At 35.7% G+C, this 18,449-nt stretch overlaps 1 protein-coding gene across 5 annotated transcripts in view; it reads right to left on the minus strand.

Moving 5' to 3' along the window:
• CCDC18 (coiled-coil domain containing 18) overlaps positions 1-18,236 on the minus strand; it is a 115,234-nt gene extending 96,998 nt beyond the window's left edge. For 3 of the 5 annotated variants that reach the window (XM_019437953.2, XM_019437950.2, XM_019437955.2), the window contains exons 1-7: positions 18,108-18,235; positions 17,257-17,437; positions 15,909-16,072; positions 14,960-15,134; positions 11,842-12,000; positions 5,552-5,658; positions 4,244-4,372 (exon numbers count right to left, since the gene is read on the minus strand). In XM_019437953.2, coding sequence (XP_019293498.2) covers positions 4,244-4,372; positions 5,552-5,658; positions 11,842-12,000; positions 14,960-15,134; positions 15,909-16,042 — 704 coding nt within the window. In that variant the 5' untranslated portion in view covers positions 16,043-16,072; positions 17,257-17,437; positions 18,108-18,235. Of the gene's footprint in view, positions 1-4,243; positions 4,373-5,551; positions 5,659-11,841; positions 12,001-14,959; positions 15,135-15,908; positions 16,073-17,256; positions 17,438-18,107 lie in introns of all 5 variants that reach the window. The other 2 variants (XM_019437957.2, XM_019437954.2) reach the window with 2 other exon arrangements.
• Positions 18,237-18,449: the final 213 nt, after the last annotated feature.

Consider the following 18,449-nt stretch of genomic DNA (forward strand, 5'->3'; position numbering starts at 1 on the left):
GAATGAGTTTTTATATATGTATACATCCACAAAATTACTATCCAGATCAAATACAGAATATTCAAGTACCCAAAAGACTCCCTCCAACATTCTTTACTCAAAAAGGTAAACACTACTTGGAGTTTTTAATACCATATATTAAAGAATATATGAATCAAGAATTTTACCTATTCTTGATTTCTTACGGAAATGTACTATATTCTTTTGCACCTGGCTTCTTTTGCTTACATTATCTATGATATATATTCACTTATGTTGTTAATAGTTTTAGTTGCTCTTTTCCATGTGTATATGTTCCATAATGTGAATATAACACAATTTATTTATTCTATTAACATTTAGCAATTATGAATGAAGCTACTTTGAACACTCTTGCACCTATCCTTTGATAGATACAGGCATTCATTTCTGATGCAGTAAATGCTAGATCACAGGGTGACTTATGTTAGCTTTAGCAGATAATGGCAAAGTTTTCCAAAGTGTTTCTACCAATTTACACTCTTAGAAATATATGAGAATTGTAGGGGCTCCACAAGTTTGCCAAAACTTGATATTGTGAGTCATTTTCATTTTAGCCACTGTGGGCCATAATGGGCCTTTTTCCTTTTGTCATCACCCTTGTTTTGTTTATTACTTTCTTGTAGGAAAATCTTTAGCTATTGATTCAATATCTCTAATAGCTATATTTCCATTCAAGTTTTCAATTTATTAAGTTAGTTCTGTTAAATTATATTTTGTTGAGAAATCATTTATTGAGTCCAAATTTTCATATTTATCATCCTAAAATGGTTCATAGTATTTGGTCTTCTTTCTTTCTTTTTTTTTTTAATGTTTATTTCTTGAGAGAGAGAGAGAGAGAGAGAGAGACAGAATGTGAGTGGGGGAGGGGCAGAGAGAAAGGGAGACACAGAATCCAAAGCAGGCTCCAGGCTCCAAGCTGTCAGCACAGAACCCAACACCGGGCTCAAACCCACAACCAGAAACCATGAGGTCATGACCTGAGCTGAAGTTGGACACCCAACCGACTGAGTCACCCAGGCACCCCTTTCTTAAATCATAGCTAAATCTATACTTTAGAAGTCCTTTTCAATCCCAATATTGTTTTTTGTGCTTTGTCTCCTTGATTAATTTTGTCTGATGCCCATTAGTTTGGTCATTATGAAAAGAACCAGATTTAGATTTTGTTGATTTTCTCTATGGTTTCCTTGTTTTCTATTCGATCATTTAATCCTATATTATTTCAATACTTCTATTTCCTATTTTTCTTTTGATGATTTCTTCAACTGTCCTTTTCCTGACTACATAAATTGGATGTTTTAGCTCATTCATTTTCATGCATATATTAATTTCAATATATGCACAGGAGACTAAAAATTTCCCTCTAAGAATATCTTTGGTGTCAGCCCACAAGCTGTGGTATTTTTTATATCGCTCTGTTCTAAAAGTTTTTTTTTTTTAATTTTTTAAAAATGTTTATTTATTTTTGAGAAAGAGAGACAAGAGTGTGAGTGGCGGAGGGACAGACAAAGAAGGAGACACAGAATCCAAAGCAGGCTCCAGGCTCTGAGCTGTCAGCATAGAGCCCAATGCAGGGCTTGGACTCACGAACCATGAGATCATGACCTGAGCCAAAATTGGACACTTAACTGACCGAACCACTGAAGCGCCTCAAAAGTTTTCTAATTTTTGTCCTAATTTCTTCAATGGTCCGTAAGTAGCAAGAAAGCTGGCTTTAAATTTCTAAAAATACATGATTTGGGGGTGGATTACATTCTAACTTAATTGTACTATATAGTCTGAGAAGGTAATATATACAACATCAATCTTTTGGTGTTTGTTGAAACTCATACTTTCTGGCATAGTGAGGTAAAGATTATAAATGTTCTAGAAGTGCTTGAAAGAATATGACTTTTCAAACTGTTGGGTATAGGGTTCCATAAATACATACATTAGATCAAGATTACTAGTTGTCATTCAACTCTTCAATTTCTTGCTTTCATGTTACTAATCTAATAATTCCTAGTAAATGTGTAAGAATGTTACCTGTATGATTAAAGGTTTGCTCATTACCATGTGAAATTTTATTTTCTTTATATATTTCTGGGCTTGACTATTAGATACATGTAAGTTTAGAATCTTTACAGGCTCCTGGTTAGATATTATTTAAACCTTATATAAGAGTCTTCTTTTTAAACTTTATTTTAGAGAGAGAGAGAGAGAAAGCAAGCAGGGGAGAGTGCAGAGGGAGAGAGAGAGAGAGAGAGAAAGAAAGAAAGAGAGAGAGAGAATCGTAAGCAGGCTCTACACTCAGCACAGAGCCTGATGTGGAGCTTGATATGATGACCTGGGATTATGACCTGAGCTGAAATCAGGAGTCTGACACTCAACCAACTGGGCCACCCATATAAGAGTCATTTTTATGCTCAACATCACTCATCACCAGGGAAATACAAATCAAAACCACAATGAGATACCACCTCACACTGGTCAGAATGGCTAAAATTAACAACACAGGAAAACAACAGATGATGGTGAGGATGCAAAGAAAAAGGAACCCTTTTACATTTTTGGTGGTAATGCAAACTGGTGCAGCCACTCTGGAAAAAGTATGGAGGTTCCTCAAAAAGGAAAAAACTAGAACTATCCTATAACCCAGCAACTGCACTACTATACTTAGTATAGGTAAATACTTTTACCCAAAGTATACAAAAATACAGATTCAAAGGGGTACATGCACCCTGATGTTTAAAGCTGCATCAACAATAGCCAAACTATGGAAAGAGTCCAAATGTCCATTGACTGGATGTCCATTGACTTTATCCGTGAATGGATAAAGAAGAGGTGTATATACATACAATGGAAAATTACTCAGCCATCAAAGATAATGAAATCTTGCCATTAGCACTGATATAGATGGAGCTAGAGTGTATTATGGTAAGCAAAATAAGTCAAAGAAAAATACAATATGATTTCACTCATATTGTAATTGGAATTGAAGAAACAAAACAGATGAACACAGAAAAAAAAGGAGGTAAACCATACAACAGATATTTAAGTATAGAGAACAAACTGAGGGTTGATGGAGGGAGGTGGCGGGGGTGGGGGGTGGGAAATGGGTTAAAAGAGTGATGGGTATTAAGGAGGGCACCTGTGATGAGCACAAGGTATTGTATGTAAGTGATGAATCACTAAATTCTACTAAAAATGAGTATTACACTGTATGTTAACTGGAATTTAAATAAAAACTTGAAAGAAAAAAATTTTTTGAAGACAAAAATGGAGATTATGATTTTTTCCTGTGTAAAAAGCTGTTATAATTATATTATTATATTGGAAAATATTATTAAACTAAAAAATGTTAAATGTTTATTAGTTTAAATGTTAATTGACATTGATAGTTAAGGGTTCCTTAGTCAAGACTACCTACAAAACTTTATATTAAGACATGCTTTATACAAAATCAGGGCACCTGGGTGGCTGAGTTGGTTAAGTATCTGGCTCTTGATTTCAGCTCAGGTCATGATCTCAATGTTTGTAGGTTCAAGCCCTGTGCCAGCAGGCTACACATTGATAGTGCAGAGCCTGCTTGGGAGTCTCTCTCTCTCTCTGTCCCTCCCCAATTTAGGTATGTGTGCACGCTCTCTCTCTCAAAATAAACTTAAAGAAAAAAAAAAAAAAGAAGACATGCTTTATACTTTCTTTTACTCACGAACATATTTACTCACGAATTTTATTTAGGAAATAATTTCAGAAAAAAGTAAATATCATTACATTGATAATCATTATCAGACTTCTAATCCCAATCCAGAATGCCAGTAACATGAAATTTTTAATGAAAAATGAAAAACTATTAATAGACAAAAAGAACATTAAATTTTTCTACTGCTAAGTTTCTGAAATATTTTCATTTTAAAAATTAGCTACAGGGGTGCCTAGGTGGCTCAGTCAGTTAAGCATCCGACTCTCAATTTCTGCTCAGGTCATGATCTCACAGGTTGTGAGTTTCAGCCCTGCAACGGGCTCTGTGCTGACAGTGCAGAACCTGCCTGGGATATTCTCTCTTTCTTTCTTTCTCTCTCTCTCTCTCCCCCCCCCCCCCCCCCGCCCCTCTCCTGCTCACTCTCTCGCTCTCAAAAATAAATAAATAATTTAAAAACAGATAATAAAAATTAGCTACAATTTAAAAAAGGTAATATATTCTTTTTCCCCCTACAAAAACAATTATCTGCTTTAAAACACATACCTCTTTCCTTGTTTACTTTGTTCAAGTAAGTCTACCTTTAACTTTATACATTCCTCTTGGGACTTCTGCAAACTCTGCTCCTTTTCAATCACCATTTTCTGGCTCTGCTCTAATTTATCTTCTGCCTCTCTATAAAATAAAGGAAAATAGTTTTTAAAGGCTATTAAAGAGATTATTCCAGGTATGCAAGAATAGCTCAACATTAGGAATTCTATCAGCTTAAATTAGCAAGGTAAGAGAAACCAAGATTTAGTAAGAAAGAGAAAAGGCATATTTATCACTTACCAACTAAGAGTTTTTACAAGGAATAAAATGATACATATACAGTCAGATACTAGAAGCATAACCATACAGTTCAAAAATTAGGTAAGAATGACTATTATTACCACTATATCCAATGATTTTTCAGATAGTTACTAAAAGAAAAATGAAAAAGTACTAAATAGAAATTTTGAAAAGGAAAGACAATATTTTCTTTTTCTGCTAATATTATTAGCTGCCTGGAAAATCCAGGAGAATCAAAATGCAAAATTATTAGGGTAAAATAATATGACAACTAGTCCAATTACAAAATAATTATATTACACAAAGAGCAACAGCCTTCCTATATACCATCAATTAACAGAACATGAACAAATTCACAACAACCAAAAATATAAAATATCTAGGAATAAAATTACAACAACATGTGATACAAGGAAAATTACAAAATTCTGATGGTCACAAAAGATGACTTTAGTGTACATCAGAATAACCTGCAGGACTTACTAAAACACATATTACTGGATCCCACCTCTCACAGTTTGTGATTCAGTAAGTCTGAGACAGAACCTGAGATCTACAATTCTAACAACTTCCCAGAAGATGCTAATACTGCTGGTCCCAGAAATACACTTTGGGAATCATCAAAATGGAATGATGTGCTATTTACTATGCATATATTTCTCATTTTATTCAAAGCAAAAGGGGATAAATTATAAAGTGCCTGATTCCTTGTATTTTATTCTTAAACTCCCATTGAAGCACCAGTATATACTACTATATAGGGCAAGAAATGAATTAGTGCATATTCAATAAAAGCATGTAAATAAGCATCTCAGCTCATTTTATGTCTTTTTTTAGCCCCCGTAAAACACATGCATCTTGGAGCCAAGAGGAGTTATGATGGACCACAGAACAGATTCCACAGGTCCTAAGATAGTCTCTAAACCACTAGAAATTTATGGGGTGGGGAACAAGATTTCACAAGATACATCAAAAAGCACAAGTAGGAAGTAAAAACTTTAAAGCCATAAAAAGTATATTTACCTCAAAACTTTATCTTGGGCTGAAACTTCTGCTTCCAAATTTATAATGTGTTCTTCCAAGATAGGCACACTTGCTGCCTGTTGTTGAACAGATTCAAGCATAGAAACCTAGAACAAAAAAGTAACCTTTAGCACATTTTCTTTCACAAAATAATCTACTTGATCCTTTGTTTCTTTTTCTGTTTGCGAGGGTGTTCAATATAAAGCCCCAATCATCGATCAAATGTGAAGCTCACCCTATCTCTTCCTTTGATCAACATTTACATGGGTGTGTCATCATCACAAGCCAATATCAGCATGTAAGCTCCAGCCATTACCCTCAACTTAATATCCCAAGATAATTGATTAACTATTTGGGGGGGAATAAAGAATCTCTACTGAAACCAACCAGGAAAATAAATTTCACATAAACAGAAAATTCAATATAAAAGATAAAATTATAAAAAAGTAAATAAGAAAATACTTACTGAACCATTTTACAATTTAAGACCTAATTTTAGAATACATCTTACTAGAGAAAACTTAGAAAATACAAAAAGCAAAGTAATCCTACAACCTGGAAGATAAAAAGAATACAGCAGGGTGGGAATCTACAACCTAAATGGTATCTGGAAAGAATATCAATAAGGGACCTAATTATCCCTGAAAAAAGGAAGCATGAGGTCCAGGAAAGAAAACCCAGAATACAGCTAAAAATGTGCTGGTAAGTCAACCCTCCTTTTCCCATTCCTTTCAAAACACCAACAGTCCAGTGATAGCCTACCAGGAAGAGAGAGAAAATTGATTATCTAAGACACTGAACAGGAAAGGTTTAGGACTATGTAGAACGATGAGCAGGGATGAAGTAGTTATAAACAAGCTGGTTGACATAAAACAGTTTCCAACTTCCTACATCATCTCATTTAGGGCTATCCCACAGGTGGGAAATCAAAGGATTCTTTGCTGGAAAAATTCAACAGCTCCAAAGAAAAAGGCCTCACATACTGATTTTGGGCAAAAGAGGCTGGGTATCTCCCTAGAAAAGATCCACCTCCCCAGGCATCACCAACATATGAAGTGCATTGGACAATAAACTTCACCTTTGTACAGAGAGCTTCCAAAGCGCATTTAAGTGCCTTTCTCTTAAATATAAAAAGGTAAAACATGAACATCTGAAAAAAAGGCTTCTAACGTAAAAAGTCAAAGGCCACAACAAAAGAAAAAGGCAACTGGCAGCAAGCAAGGCAAGTATGCACACACACATAGAAACACACATTAAATCTTAAGAAAGCTAAGTGAAGATACTGCATCAGGATGTTCTTCCAACCACCCCCCCCCCAAAAAAAAGATTAAGAGAATATGGAAAAGCTCTGGAAAATGAAAAAAAAAAAATCTGACAGCTAAAGTAAGATTCAATAAAGGTGTAGATGATAGCTTTGAGGAAATTTGAAAAGTATCATAAGAAGACAAGGAGATGGGAAACATGAGAAAAGACCTTAAAAGATTCAGAGGACCAATTGAGGTAATCCAATATTCACCTAATAGGAAAAATAAAAGAGAACAGAAGGAAGAAAAGCAGATAGGTGTAAATGGGCCTTAACACACAAAGGTAGACAAATAAGGATAGTAGCAGACCTATCTACTGAAACTTGGCAGGCCAGAAAGGAATGGCATGAAATCTTCAATGTGATGAACAGGAAAAATATGCAGCCGAGAATCCTTTATCCAGCAAGTCTGTCATTCAGACTAGGAGAGATAAAGGTTTTCCCAAACAAACAAAACTTAAGGAATTCATTACCACTAAACCAGCCCTACAAGAGATTCTAAGGGGGACTCTGTGAGTGAAATGTTGCAAGGACCACAAAGTACCAGAGACATCACTACAAACATGAAACCTACAGATAACACAATGACACTAAACCCATATCTTTCAATAATAACACTAAATGTAAATGGACTAAAAGCTCCAACCAAAAGACATAGAGTATCAGAATGGATAAAAAAAACAAGACCCATCTATTTGCTGTCTACAAGAGACTGATTTTAGACCTGAGGACATCTTCAGATTGAAAGTGAGGAGATGGAGAACTATCTATCACGCTACTGGAAGTCAAAAGAAAGCTGGAGTAGCCATACTTGTATCAGGCAAACTAGACTTTAAATTAAAGGCTGTAACAAGAGATGAAGGGCAATATATAATTACAGTGTCTATCCATCAGGAAGAGCTAACAATTATAAATGTCTATGCACCAAATTCAGCAGCACACAAATATATAAAACAATTACTCACAAACATAAGCAACCTTATTGATAAGAATGTGGTAATTGCAGGGGACTTTAATATTCCACTTACAACGATGGATAGATCATCTGGACAGAGAATCAGTAAAGAAACAATGGCCCTGAACAATACATTGGACCAGATCGACTTGACAGATATTTAGAACTCTGCATCCCCAAACAACAGAATATACTTTCTTCTCAAGTACATGCAGAACATTCTAAGACAGATCACATACTGGGTCACAAAACAGCCCTTAATATGTATAAAAGAATTGAGATCATACCATGCACACTTTCAGACCACAATGCTATGAAACTTGAAATCAACCACAGGAAAAAGTCTGGAAAACCTCCAAAAGCATGGAGGTTAAAGAACACCCTACTAAAGAATAAACTGGTCAACCAGGCAATTAGAGAAGAAATTTAAAAATATATGGAAATAAATGAAAATACAACAATCCAAACACCTTGGGATGCAGCAAAGGCAGTCCTGAGAGGAAAATACATTGCAATCCAGGCCTATCTCAAGAAACAAGAAAAATCCCAAATACAAATTCTAACAGCACACCTAAAGGAACTAGAAGGAAAACAGCAAAGACACCCCAAACCCAGCAGAAGAAGAGAAATAATAAAGATCAGAGCAGAAATAAACAACATAGAACCTCCCAAAAAAAACCAAAAACAAAACAAAACAAAAAACAGTAGAGCAGATAAATGAAACCAAGAGTTGGTTTTTTGAAAAAATAAACAAAATTGATAAACCTCTAGCCAGGCTTCTCAGAAAGAAAAGAGAGAGGACCCAAATAGATAAAATCATGAATGAAAATTGAATTATTACAACCAATCCCTCAGAAATACAAGCAATTATCAGGGAATACTATGAAAAATTATATGCCAACAAAATGGACAACCTGGAAGAAATGGACAAATTCCTAAACTCCTACATACTTCCAAAACTCAAATGGAAAGAAATGGAAAATTTGAACAGACCCATAATCAGCTAAGAAATTGAAATCAGTTATCAAAAATCTCCCAACAAATAATCATGGACCAGATGGCTTCCCAGGAGAATTCTACCAGACATTTAAAGCGGAGTTAATACCTATCCTTCTCAAGCTGTTCCAAAAAACAGAAATGGAAGGAAAACTTCTGGACTCATTCTATGAAGCCAGCATGACCTCGATTCCTAAACTAGACAGAGACCCCACAAAAAAGGAGAATTACAGGCCAATATCCCTGATGAACATGGATGCAAAAATTCTCAACAAGATACTAGCAAGTCGAATTCAACAGCATACAAAAACAATCATTAAGCATGATCAAGTGGGATTCATTTCTGGGCTGCAGGGCTGGTTCAATATTTGCAAATCAATCAGTGTGATATATCACATTAATAAAAGAAAGGATAAGAACCATACAATCTTGTCAATAGATGCAGAAAAAGCAGTTGACAAAATACAGCATCCTTTCTTAATAAAAACCCTCGAGAAACTCAGGATAGAAGGAACAAATCTAAACACCATAAAAGCCATATATGACAACAGCTAAATCATCCTCAATGGGGAAAAACCAAGAGCTTTCCCCCTGAGATCAGGAACACGACAGGGATTTCCACCCTCACCGCTGTTGTTTAACATAGTGTTGGAAGTCCTAGCATCAGCAGTCAGACAACAAAATGAAATCAAAGGCATCAAAAGTAGCAAAGATGAAGTCAAACTTTCACAATTTGCAGACGACATGATACTCTACATGGAAAATCCAACAGACTCCACCAAAAGTCTGCTAGAACTGATACATGAATTCAGCAAAGTCACAGGGCACAAAATCAATGTACAGAAATTTTTATACACCAATAATGAAGCAAAAGAAAGAGAAATCAAGAAACGGATCCCATTCACAATTGCATCAAGAACCATAAAATGCGTAGGAATAAACCTAGCCAAAGATTTAAAATATATGTATGCTGAAAACTATAGAAAGCTTATGAAGGAAATTGAAGAAGACACAAAGAAATGGAAACACATTCCATGCTCATGGATTGGAAGAATATTGTTAAAATGTCTATACTACCCAAAGTAATCTACACATTCAATGCAATCCCAATCAAAATTGCACCAGCATTCCTCTCAAAGCTAGAACAAGCAATCCTAAGATTTGTATGGAACCACAAAAGACCCCGAATAGCCAAAGTAATACTGAACAAGAAAACCGAAACAGGAGACATCACAATCCCAGATTTTAATTTCTGCTACAAAGCTGTAATCATCAAGAAAGCACTGTATTGTCACAAAAACAGACACATAGACCAATGGAATGGAATAGAGACCACAGAATTGGACCAACAAATGTATGGCCAACTAATCTTTGACAAAGCTGGAAAGAGTATCCAATGGAAAAAAGACAGTCTCTTTAACAAATGGTGCTGGGAGAACTGGACAGCAACATGCAGAAAAATGAAACTAGACTACTTCCTTACACTATTCACAAAAATAAACTCAAAATGGATAAAGGACCTGAATGTGAGACAGGAAACCATCAAAACCCTAGAGGAGAAAGCAGGAAAAAACCTCTCTGACCTCAGCCGCAGGAATTTCTTACTTGACTCATCTCCAAAGGCAAGGGAATTAAAAACAAAAATGAACTACTGGGACCTCATCAAGATAAAAACTTCTGCACTGCAAAGGAAACAGTCAACAAAGCTAAAAGGCAACCAACAGAATGGGAAAAGATATTTGCAAATGACATATCGGATAAAGGCCTAGTATCCAAAATCTGTAAAGAACTCACCAAACTCCACACCCGAAAAACAAATAATCCAGTGAAGAAATGGGAAGAAGACATGAATAGACACTTTTCTAAAGAAGACATCCAGATGGCCCAAAGACACATGAAAAGATGCTCAATGTCACTCCTCATCAGGGAAACACAAATCAAAACCACACTAAGATACCACCTCATGCCAGTCCGAGTGGCTAAAATGAACAAATCAGGAGACTACAGATGCTGAAGAGGTTGGGGAAAAACGGGAACCCTCTTGCACTGTTGGTGGGAATGCAAACTGGTGCAGCTGCTCTGGAAAACAGTGTGGAGGTTCCTCAAAAAATTAAAAATAGATCTACCCTATGACCCAGCAATAGCATTGCTAGGAATTTACCCAAGGGATACAGGAGTACGGATGCATAGGGGCACTTGTACCCCAATGTTTATAGCAGCGCTTTCAATAATAGCCAAATTATGGAAAGAGCCCAAATGTCCATCAACTGACGAATGGATAAAGATGTGTTTTATCTATACAATAGACTACTACTTGGAAATGAGAAAGAATGAAATCTGGCCATTTGCAGCAACGTGGATGGAACTGGAGGGTATTATGCTAAGTGAAGTAAGTCAGGCAGAAAAGACAGTTACCATATGTTTTCACTCATATGTGGATCCTGAGAAACTTAACAGAGAACCATGGGGGAGGGGAAGGGAGGAAAAAAAAGTTACAGAGAGGGAGGGAAGAAACCATAAGAGACTCTTGGATACTGAGAACAAACGGAGGGTTGATGGGGGTTGGGGAGAGGGAAAGTGGTGATAGGCATTGAGGAGACCACCTGTTGGGATGAGCACTGGGTGTTGTATGGAAACCAATCCAACAATAAATTATATTTAATATAAAAAATAATAAAAATAAAAATAAACATTTAAAAATAAATAAAAATAAAAATTTTTAAATAAAAAATACAAAGGAAGATAAATAAGTTGTATTTCCTTCATACAAGAAATAAAACTACATAAATTGATAATCTTAAGATTTTAAGAAGCTATGACTTATGTAAATGTACACACTATACAAGCTACCCTAAATCATTTTCAGATATTAAATTCATATAAAATTGATTTCATAACATGTTGATACTATATTATCATAACAAAAGTTATTATACATAACACATTAAGGCAAAACATGGAATATTTTTCCAATTATAAATCTTAAAATGATTCCAGTTAATTTCTACTTGCATAGTCACACTTCAAGAAACATACTTTTGCTCTTGACTGTGTTAATTCAAAGTGGACAGATTCCATTTTAGTCATTAAAGAATGATTCTGTGAGACCAAACAAGCATTTTGTTGCCTAAGTTTGTTAAGTTTTTCTCGAAGACTTCTGATCTCCTGATCCATGGAGGTAGATGAAAAAGACATCTGAAAAATGAAAAAGAGCAAGCTATGTTGCATTATTTCATTATATGTAATTAATGGAAAACTGTAAACAATTATCAGTAAAATGTCTACATAGCTCAGAAAATGAGTTAAGATGTTTAGTAAGCGTGGTTGAGGACGTGTGGGACAGTAAGCGCTCTCCTCCACTGTGGTGAACACATACATAAATAAGTATAGTTTAGAAAACAATGGTACACTTTGGGAAAGTTCTTAGTATTACCAGTAAAGTTCAACATACTAAGACTCAACAATATTACCCCTGGGTATAAATTTAAAACTTTTGCAGCTGGGGGTGCCTGGGTGGCTCAGTAGGTTAAGTGGCCGACTTCGGCTCAGGTCTCACTGCTCTTGAGTTCCAGCCCTGCGTCAGGCTTTGTGCTGACACCTCAGAGCCTGGAGCCTGCTTTGGATTCTGTGTCTCCCTCTGTCTCTGCTCCTCCCCTACTCACAGTCTGTCTCTCTCAAAAATAAATAAACATTAAAAAAAATTTTTTTACACCTGAAAATATAAAAATATTCATACTAAATTTCCCCATAAGAGACAATAAATGGAAAAAAACCAAATGACTGTCAACAATAAAATGGAAAATGGATAAATTCTTTAAACCAACTCTTCATTTCGGCTAGGGTCATGATCCCAGGGTCATGGGATTGAGCCCTGTTTTGGGCGCTAGACCGAGCATGGAGCCTGCTTAAAATTCTCTCTCTCCCTCTGCCCTTCTCCCACCTTGTGCTCTCTCCCTCTAAAATAAAAAATAAATTAAAAAAATAAAAATAAAAAAGTAAACTATACACAAATTTTTATTATACTCTTAAATATATATTTTATAATAAATTAATTTTCTAGAAGGTTGAGGTTTTCAAGACATAATTTTTTTTTGAAAAAGTAATATACTTATGCAATCCAAAAGTCAAAACTATACAAAACATACAGAAGCCTCATTCCCATTTTTAGTAGATAGGTAACCATTTTTATAAGTTTCTTATTTATAAAACACCAATCACACAGCAAAAAAAAAAAAAAAAAAAAAAAAAATAGGGAACTGCTTATACAGTTATTAACTACAGAGTTACTAAGTTATGGTCTTAACTAAGCCCAGTCTTCTAGTGTTTCCACATTCATTTGCAAGCAATACAAATTACCCACTCCCACACTGACTTATGCAAAATGTAGCATTCTAATTAGGTCATTCTGTACCTTGCATTTTTTAAACTATATATCCTGCCAATCTCTCCACAATTAATATAGTTGGAAAGTCTATTCTTTTATTCTCTCCCCCACCTCAGCTGCAGTTTCCATTGCATGTTTATTCAACTAATCCCCTATTACTGGACACTTGAGGTATTTCTAATCTTCTGCTATAACAATGTTTCATTTTGTACTTATGCAGGCATACCTGTCAGGTATTTTTCTAGAAATGGGATTTCCACATCAAGAGTAAACGTATTTGTGATTTTGGGAAACATTACCGAATGCCCCTCCACAGGGGCTATATCATTTTGCATTCCTACCAGCAATGTATGAGAACACCTATCTCCTTCTAATTTCACCACAAAACACGGTATCAAACATCTGGATGTTTTAACAATCTGATAGGTTAAGAACTGGTACCTTAGTTTCACTGTGAATTCCTTTTATTATGAATGAGAATGAACACCTTTTTATTTGTTTGAAGATCATTTTAATTTCCTTTTTCACACATATCTATTGCCCATTTTTCTATCGGGTTATCTTTTCTTCTTTCTAGAAGCTCTTCCCATATTAAAGAGATTACCCCTTTGTCTTTAACAGGCATTACCAATATTTTCCCCCTCCAATTTATCATCTGTCTTTTGATTTTGCTTAAGGTAAAACACAATGATTTCAAATAAAGCATATATGTAACAAAACTGATCAGCAATTTGAGTTAGGATAGAGGTCAATTTTCCAGAATGTAAAAAAAAATTTTTTTGCCCCCAGAATTACATAATCTTTGTAGACATGGAATTTGAATTTATTTTCTAAATTGCTGGCTCACACTGCTTCATTAAGTAGCTTCCTTACAAAAAGAAAACCTCTTGGGGCACACTGGGTAGCTCAGTCAGTTAAACATCTGACTTTTGATTTCAGCTCAGGTCATGATCTCATGGTTCATGAGTTTGAGCCCCACATGGGGCTCCACGCTGACAGTGTGGAGCCTGCTTAGGATTCTTTCTCTTTCCCTCTCTCTCTGCCTCTCCCCCACTTGTGCGTGTGCATGTTCTCTCTCTCTCAAAATATCTAAATAAACTTAAAAAAAAAAGAAAAAACATCTCAATTGTTAGCTTTCTGAAGTGGGAAGACAAATTTTTATTCGAAAAGATGATGAAGTGCATATGCAACTGTATCTATATATGCATGCTGGCTGTGAGGCAATAGAGCATAGGAAGAGAGTGGAATGGGAGATTAAAGGGTTGAGTAAGGAAGAAAGGTAAACACAGTGAGATGGACAATATGATTGAATACGAAATATGGAGAGAGAGAGAGTTCCAGACTAGTAAAGATGTCGAAGAGCATCCACAAAATTCAGGGATAATGAAGAGAACAATACCATGTTATCATATAGCACCTGATTCAGGCTAAATATGGTAAATATACCTTAACCACTGAATAAATAACTGATTACCTATTCCGTACATGGGATAGTGCCAAAAATCACAGGAGTTACAATTTACTTAGGAAAGCAAGCCATTTAATTGCAAAAAGGTAATAAATATAGAAGTTTAAAAATAGAGCAACACACCAAAGCAACTATTTTCTTGTTAGGACACAAAAAGAACCATAACATTTAAATTCAATGAGTCTTAAGCATGATGATAAAAGACTATGGAAAACATAAGACATTTAAAGAAAAAACTTTAGATCTTTAGACAGATCTAAAACCAAAACTACTTTTATGTAGACAGGTCTAAAAACAATAACCTTATCTCTTGGTTTTTTTTCAAAATCAGTACGGCCACTGGGCATTTTACAAACTTTTTTATAAGGTGTGTGATTCAGAAGTCCAAGCTGGTTAGGCAGAGAAAGATCTTCCAGGATGAGTTTTTCAGACCTTGAGAGATTAGAGGTATAATCAGAATTTTCACTTGGACTAACACTAGAGAAAAAAGAAAAATACATTTTAATTCCTAGATGATTTAAGTATTCACTCCAATTTCTATACATCAAATAAGAAAACAGAAAGAAAAGCACCTGAAGTGCTGCTGGAAATCACATTCAGTTCTGAACTTAAGGCACTGTCACAACTAAATTTCTTAATAAAGTGTAATTAGTTTTAAACTAGAGGCTCTATACGCTAGAATTACTTAAGATTCAAAAAAAGAGTCAAAATAATAAAAGATTAACCCCGAAACATATATTTTATACTGAGTCCTAATATAGTAAAAGTATCAACTTAATGTACAAACACTTCCCTAATATTTCTGCTTTTTCCTGGATGAGCACTGGGTGTTGTATGGAAACCAATTTGACAATAAATTTCATATATTGAAAAAAAAACCAAAAAACCAAGGGTTACATTAAAAATTACAGAAAATTGGGGTGCCTGGGTGGATCAGTCGGTTAAGTGTCTGACTTCGGCTCAGGTCATGCTCTCGCAATCTGTGAGTTCCAGACCTGTGTCAGGCTCTGTGCTGACAACTTAGAGCCTGGAGCCTGCTTCAGATTCTGTGTCTCCCTCTCTCTCTGCCCCTCCCCTGCTCTTGCTCTGTCTCTCTCTCTCTCTCTCAAAAATAAATATTTTTTAAAAATTACAGAAAAATTATTTCCTATTGTAAATATTATTAGAAGCAAAATATATAATAATGAAATTCATACATTTTACATTCATAAAGTCATATTCTAAAGTCTACATATGATTTTACTTACTTACCTGGATAACTCTTCCCCTAAACTCTGCAAACTCCATTCCGTTATCTTCAGTTCATGTCTTAAAGAAGCAACATTTGCAAGCAAACTTTCTTCTTCATGGTCTTTATTACAGTAGTCTGATGAACTAGATTCCATTTCTTAAAAAATGAAATGAATTTCTTGTACCTTGATGGAAAGAATCTGTGGTGTCAGTCAAAATACTCTCACAATAATAGAATTTAACTCATTATTTTTCTGTTTTCTCAAATGATGTGCAATCTTTCATAGTAATTTAAAACAAAACAAAACAAAACCCCAGTAACAAGGAATTTCTCTGCACTGTAAAGCCATGCAAATGGAAAGTTCAACAGAATTTCAGTGAGTCAATTTTTTATTATATACCGGGTCTAGTTATTCTAGTCCCCCTTCTCCAAGCACATTTAATCTTTCTAACAATTGTGTGCATTAAGTACTTTTATTCTACGTTAAAGATGAACTAAGAATATGACAAATTAAATAATTTACTCAAGGTCATACAAACTGTCAATGGTAGAAACAAGATTTGAACCGAAGTCATCAGGATCCAAAGACCTTTTAATTATGTTGCACTGTAATTTCTAACTTATTATAAATCAATTTCAATATGAGCTGTTTGAACTTACATGCTCAAGTTACAAGGTCCGGAAACCTGATAAAAATGGTATCATTATAATCATTCATATTTTCTTAAAAGCAATTTATTACCAAGTAAAGTTTAACTCCTTCTCCTATTTAAAATGGTTATAAGGTTTAAAAAACACACACAGTCACATCACAACCATAAGGATCAAAATGGCATTTAGCAAGTTAACTCATAGAAATACATGAAGAAAAGCTTTTCTTTCTTCAACTGATGACGATCTCTGGAGTTGTGAAATTCTCTACTAAATAACCTTTGCAAATAAAAAATCGTAACTAAGGGCCACATTTTGTTATTAATAATTAATACATAAAATCATTGCTTCAAAGTATATATTAGTAACTAATATAATAAAAACTAAGGCTTTAAAATCTTTACTACTCCTGTAGATCTTTCTGCATCTTAAAATTACATTCTTCTTTCAAATCCCATTTACCTTTGTCATTGTAGCATCTCTCTCTCATTACCCTTCTAGAATTCTGACCACATCCCAAGCTCCAAAAGGCTAGGAGTCCTGTGTATTATGTTCAGGACTGTAAGGCACTTGCAGAAGTTCAGTATGTTCGGTGAATAAATGATGACTCCCTAATTGCCCTTCTTTCCTTTCATTGAGCCAAAATAGTTTGGTAAATTTACTTCCCACTCAAAATTTCTCAGATGTAAGGAGGAAGATTAAAAAGAAAACCCTCACCTTATTGTAAGAAACTGTGGCAGGAAATTAAATGAGACGCTATGTCATCGCAGAGAAGATGTTTCTTTTTTCCCCTTTCGTTTGCACAAATTTGTTTCTGCTTAAGTGAGAAGACTCTCCCATACAAAAGTCAGTGGATCAGGTCCCCATTGTGCTCTATCTTTTCAACATCTCTAGCCTCCTACAGGATGGTGAAGGAAAAAAGGGTACAGACAATTTGGGTAAATTCTAAAATGCCATTCAATATTACGTTTCAACTAAATCAGGTTTTGGGTCCAACATCTGTGTATTTTAATGTAACAATTCCCTAACACTTCAGTACCAACGAATATATTTGCTTTTTAACTTTTTTTCTTATTAGAGCATTTACTGTCAAAGATTTTTTTTCTTCCCTCCAACTTACAGTAGTTATAAAAGTCTATTCTCACACACGTGGCAAAGTATTTTTGGCCCTAATAACGTGTTTGTAGCTTTACGCACGCATACCCATCAACACCGAAGAACAAGGTGTTCTTTACAAACTTTGCAAGTAATAGGATGGGTTGTAGTCTTAAAAGATTCCTCATTTGGCAAGGAGATCAGAGATTTATGTTGTATTGTCCTGTTATCAACTACTCTCAATTTGACAGAATTAATCCTACATTCATCTGGAAGCAGCAGAGAAAAACTAACCCTAACCCTCCCCGATTTCTCAAGTAAAACACAACCCTGCAGAGCAGTCAGCGCAGTAAGGGTGAAAACGAAGCGCTTTCGAGGGTGCTGGGAGGGAAAGGAACGTAACTCCAGGTAGGCCTGTTTCTACCCTCCAAGGAGCAGTCACCACCCAAGCCGTAGTTGGGAGACAGACCCACCTGACAACAGCGCACACCGCGCTCTCATCCGCGTTCGGAAGCCTAAGACCCTCTACAGAGCTCGGGGCGTGTAAGCAACAAACACTTCACGCGGAGAACAAACGAACCACAGCCGCACGGAGTTCGAACCGCCGCGGGAGCCGTTGGGGACACGCCTCCCGGGCCTCAGACCCGCCCCCTGCGCAGGCTCTGCGTGAGGTGACGCCACGACGCGGGGTCGGTCGGGGATAGTGATCTGCGAGCGCATCCAAGCCCGCTCGCTCCTAACTACATTTCCCACAATTACTTCTAAGACGCCCATTGGTGTGGGGGAAGCCATGGGAACCTGCCGCTCGAGTGTGA

This window comes from Panthera pardus, unplaced genomic scaffold (assembly GCF_024362965.1).
Source record: "Panthera pardus isolate Hobbes unplaced genomic scaffold, ASM2436296v1 HiC_scaffold_11, whole genome shotgun sequence".
Lineage (NCBI taxonomy): Eukaryota > Metazoa > Chordata > Mammalia > Carnivora > Felidae > Panthera > Panthera pardus.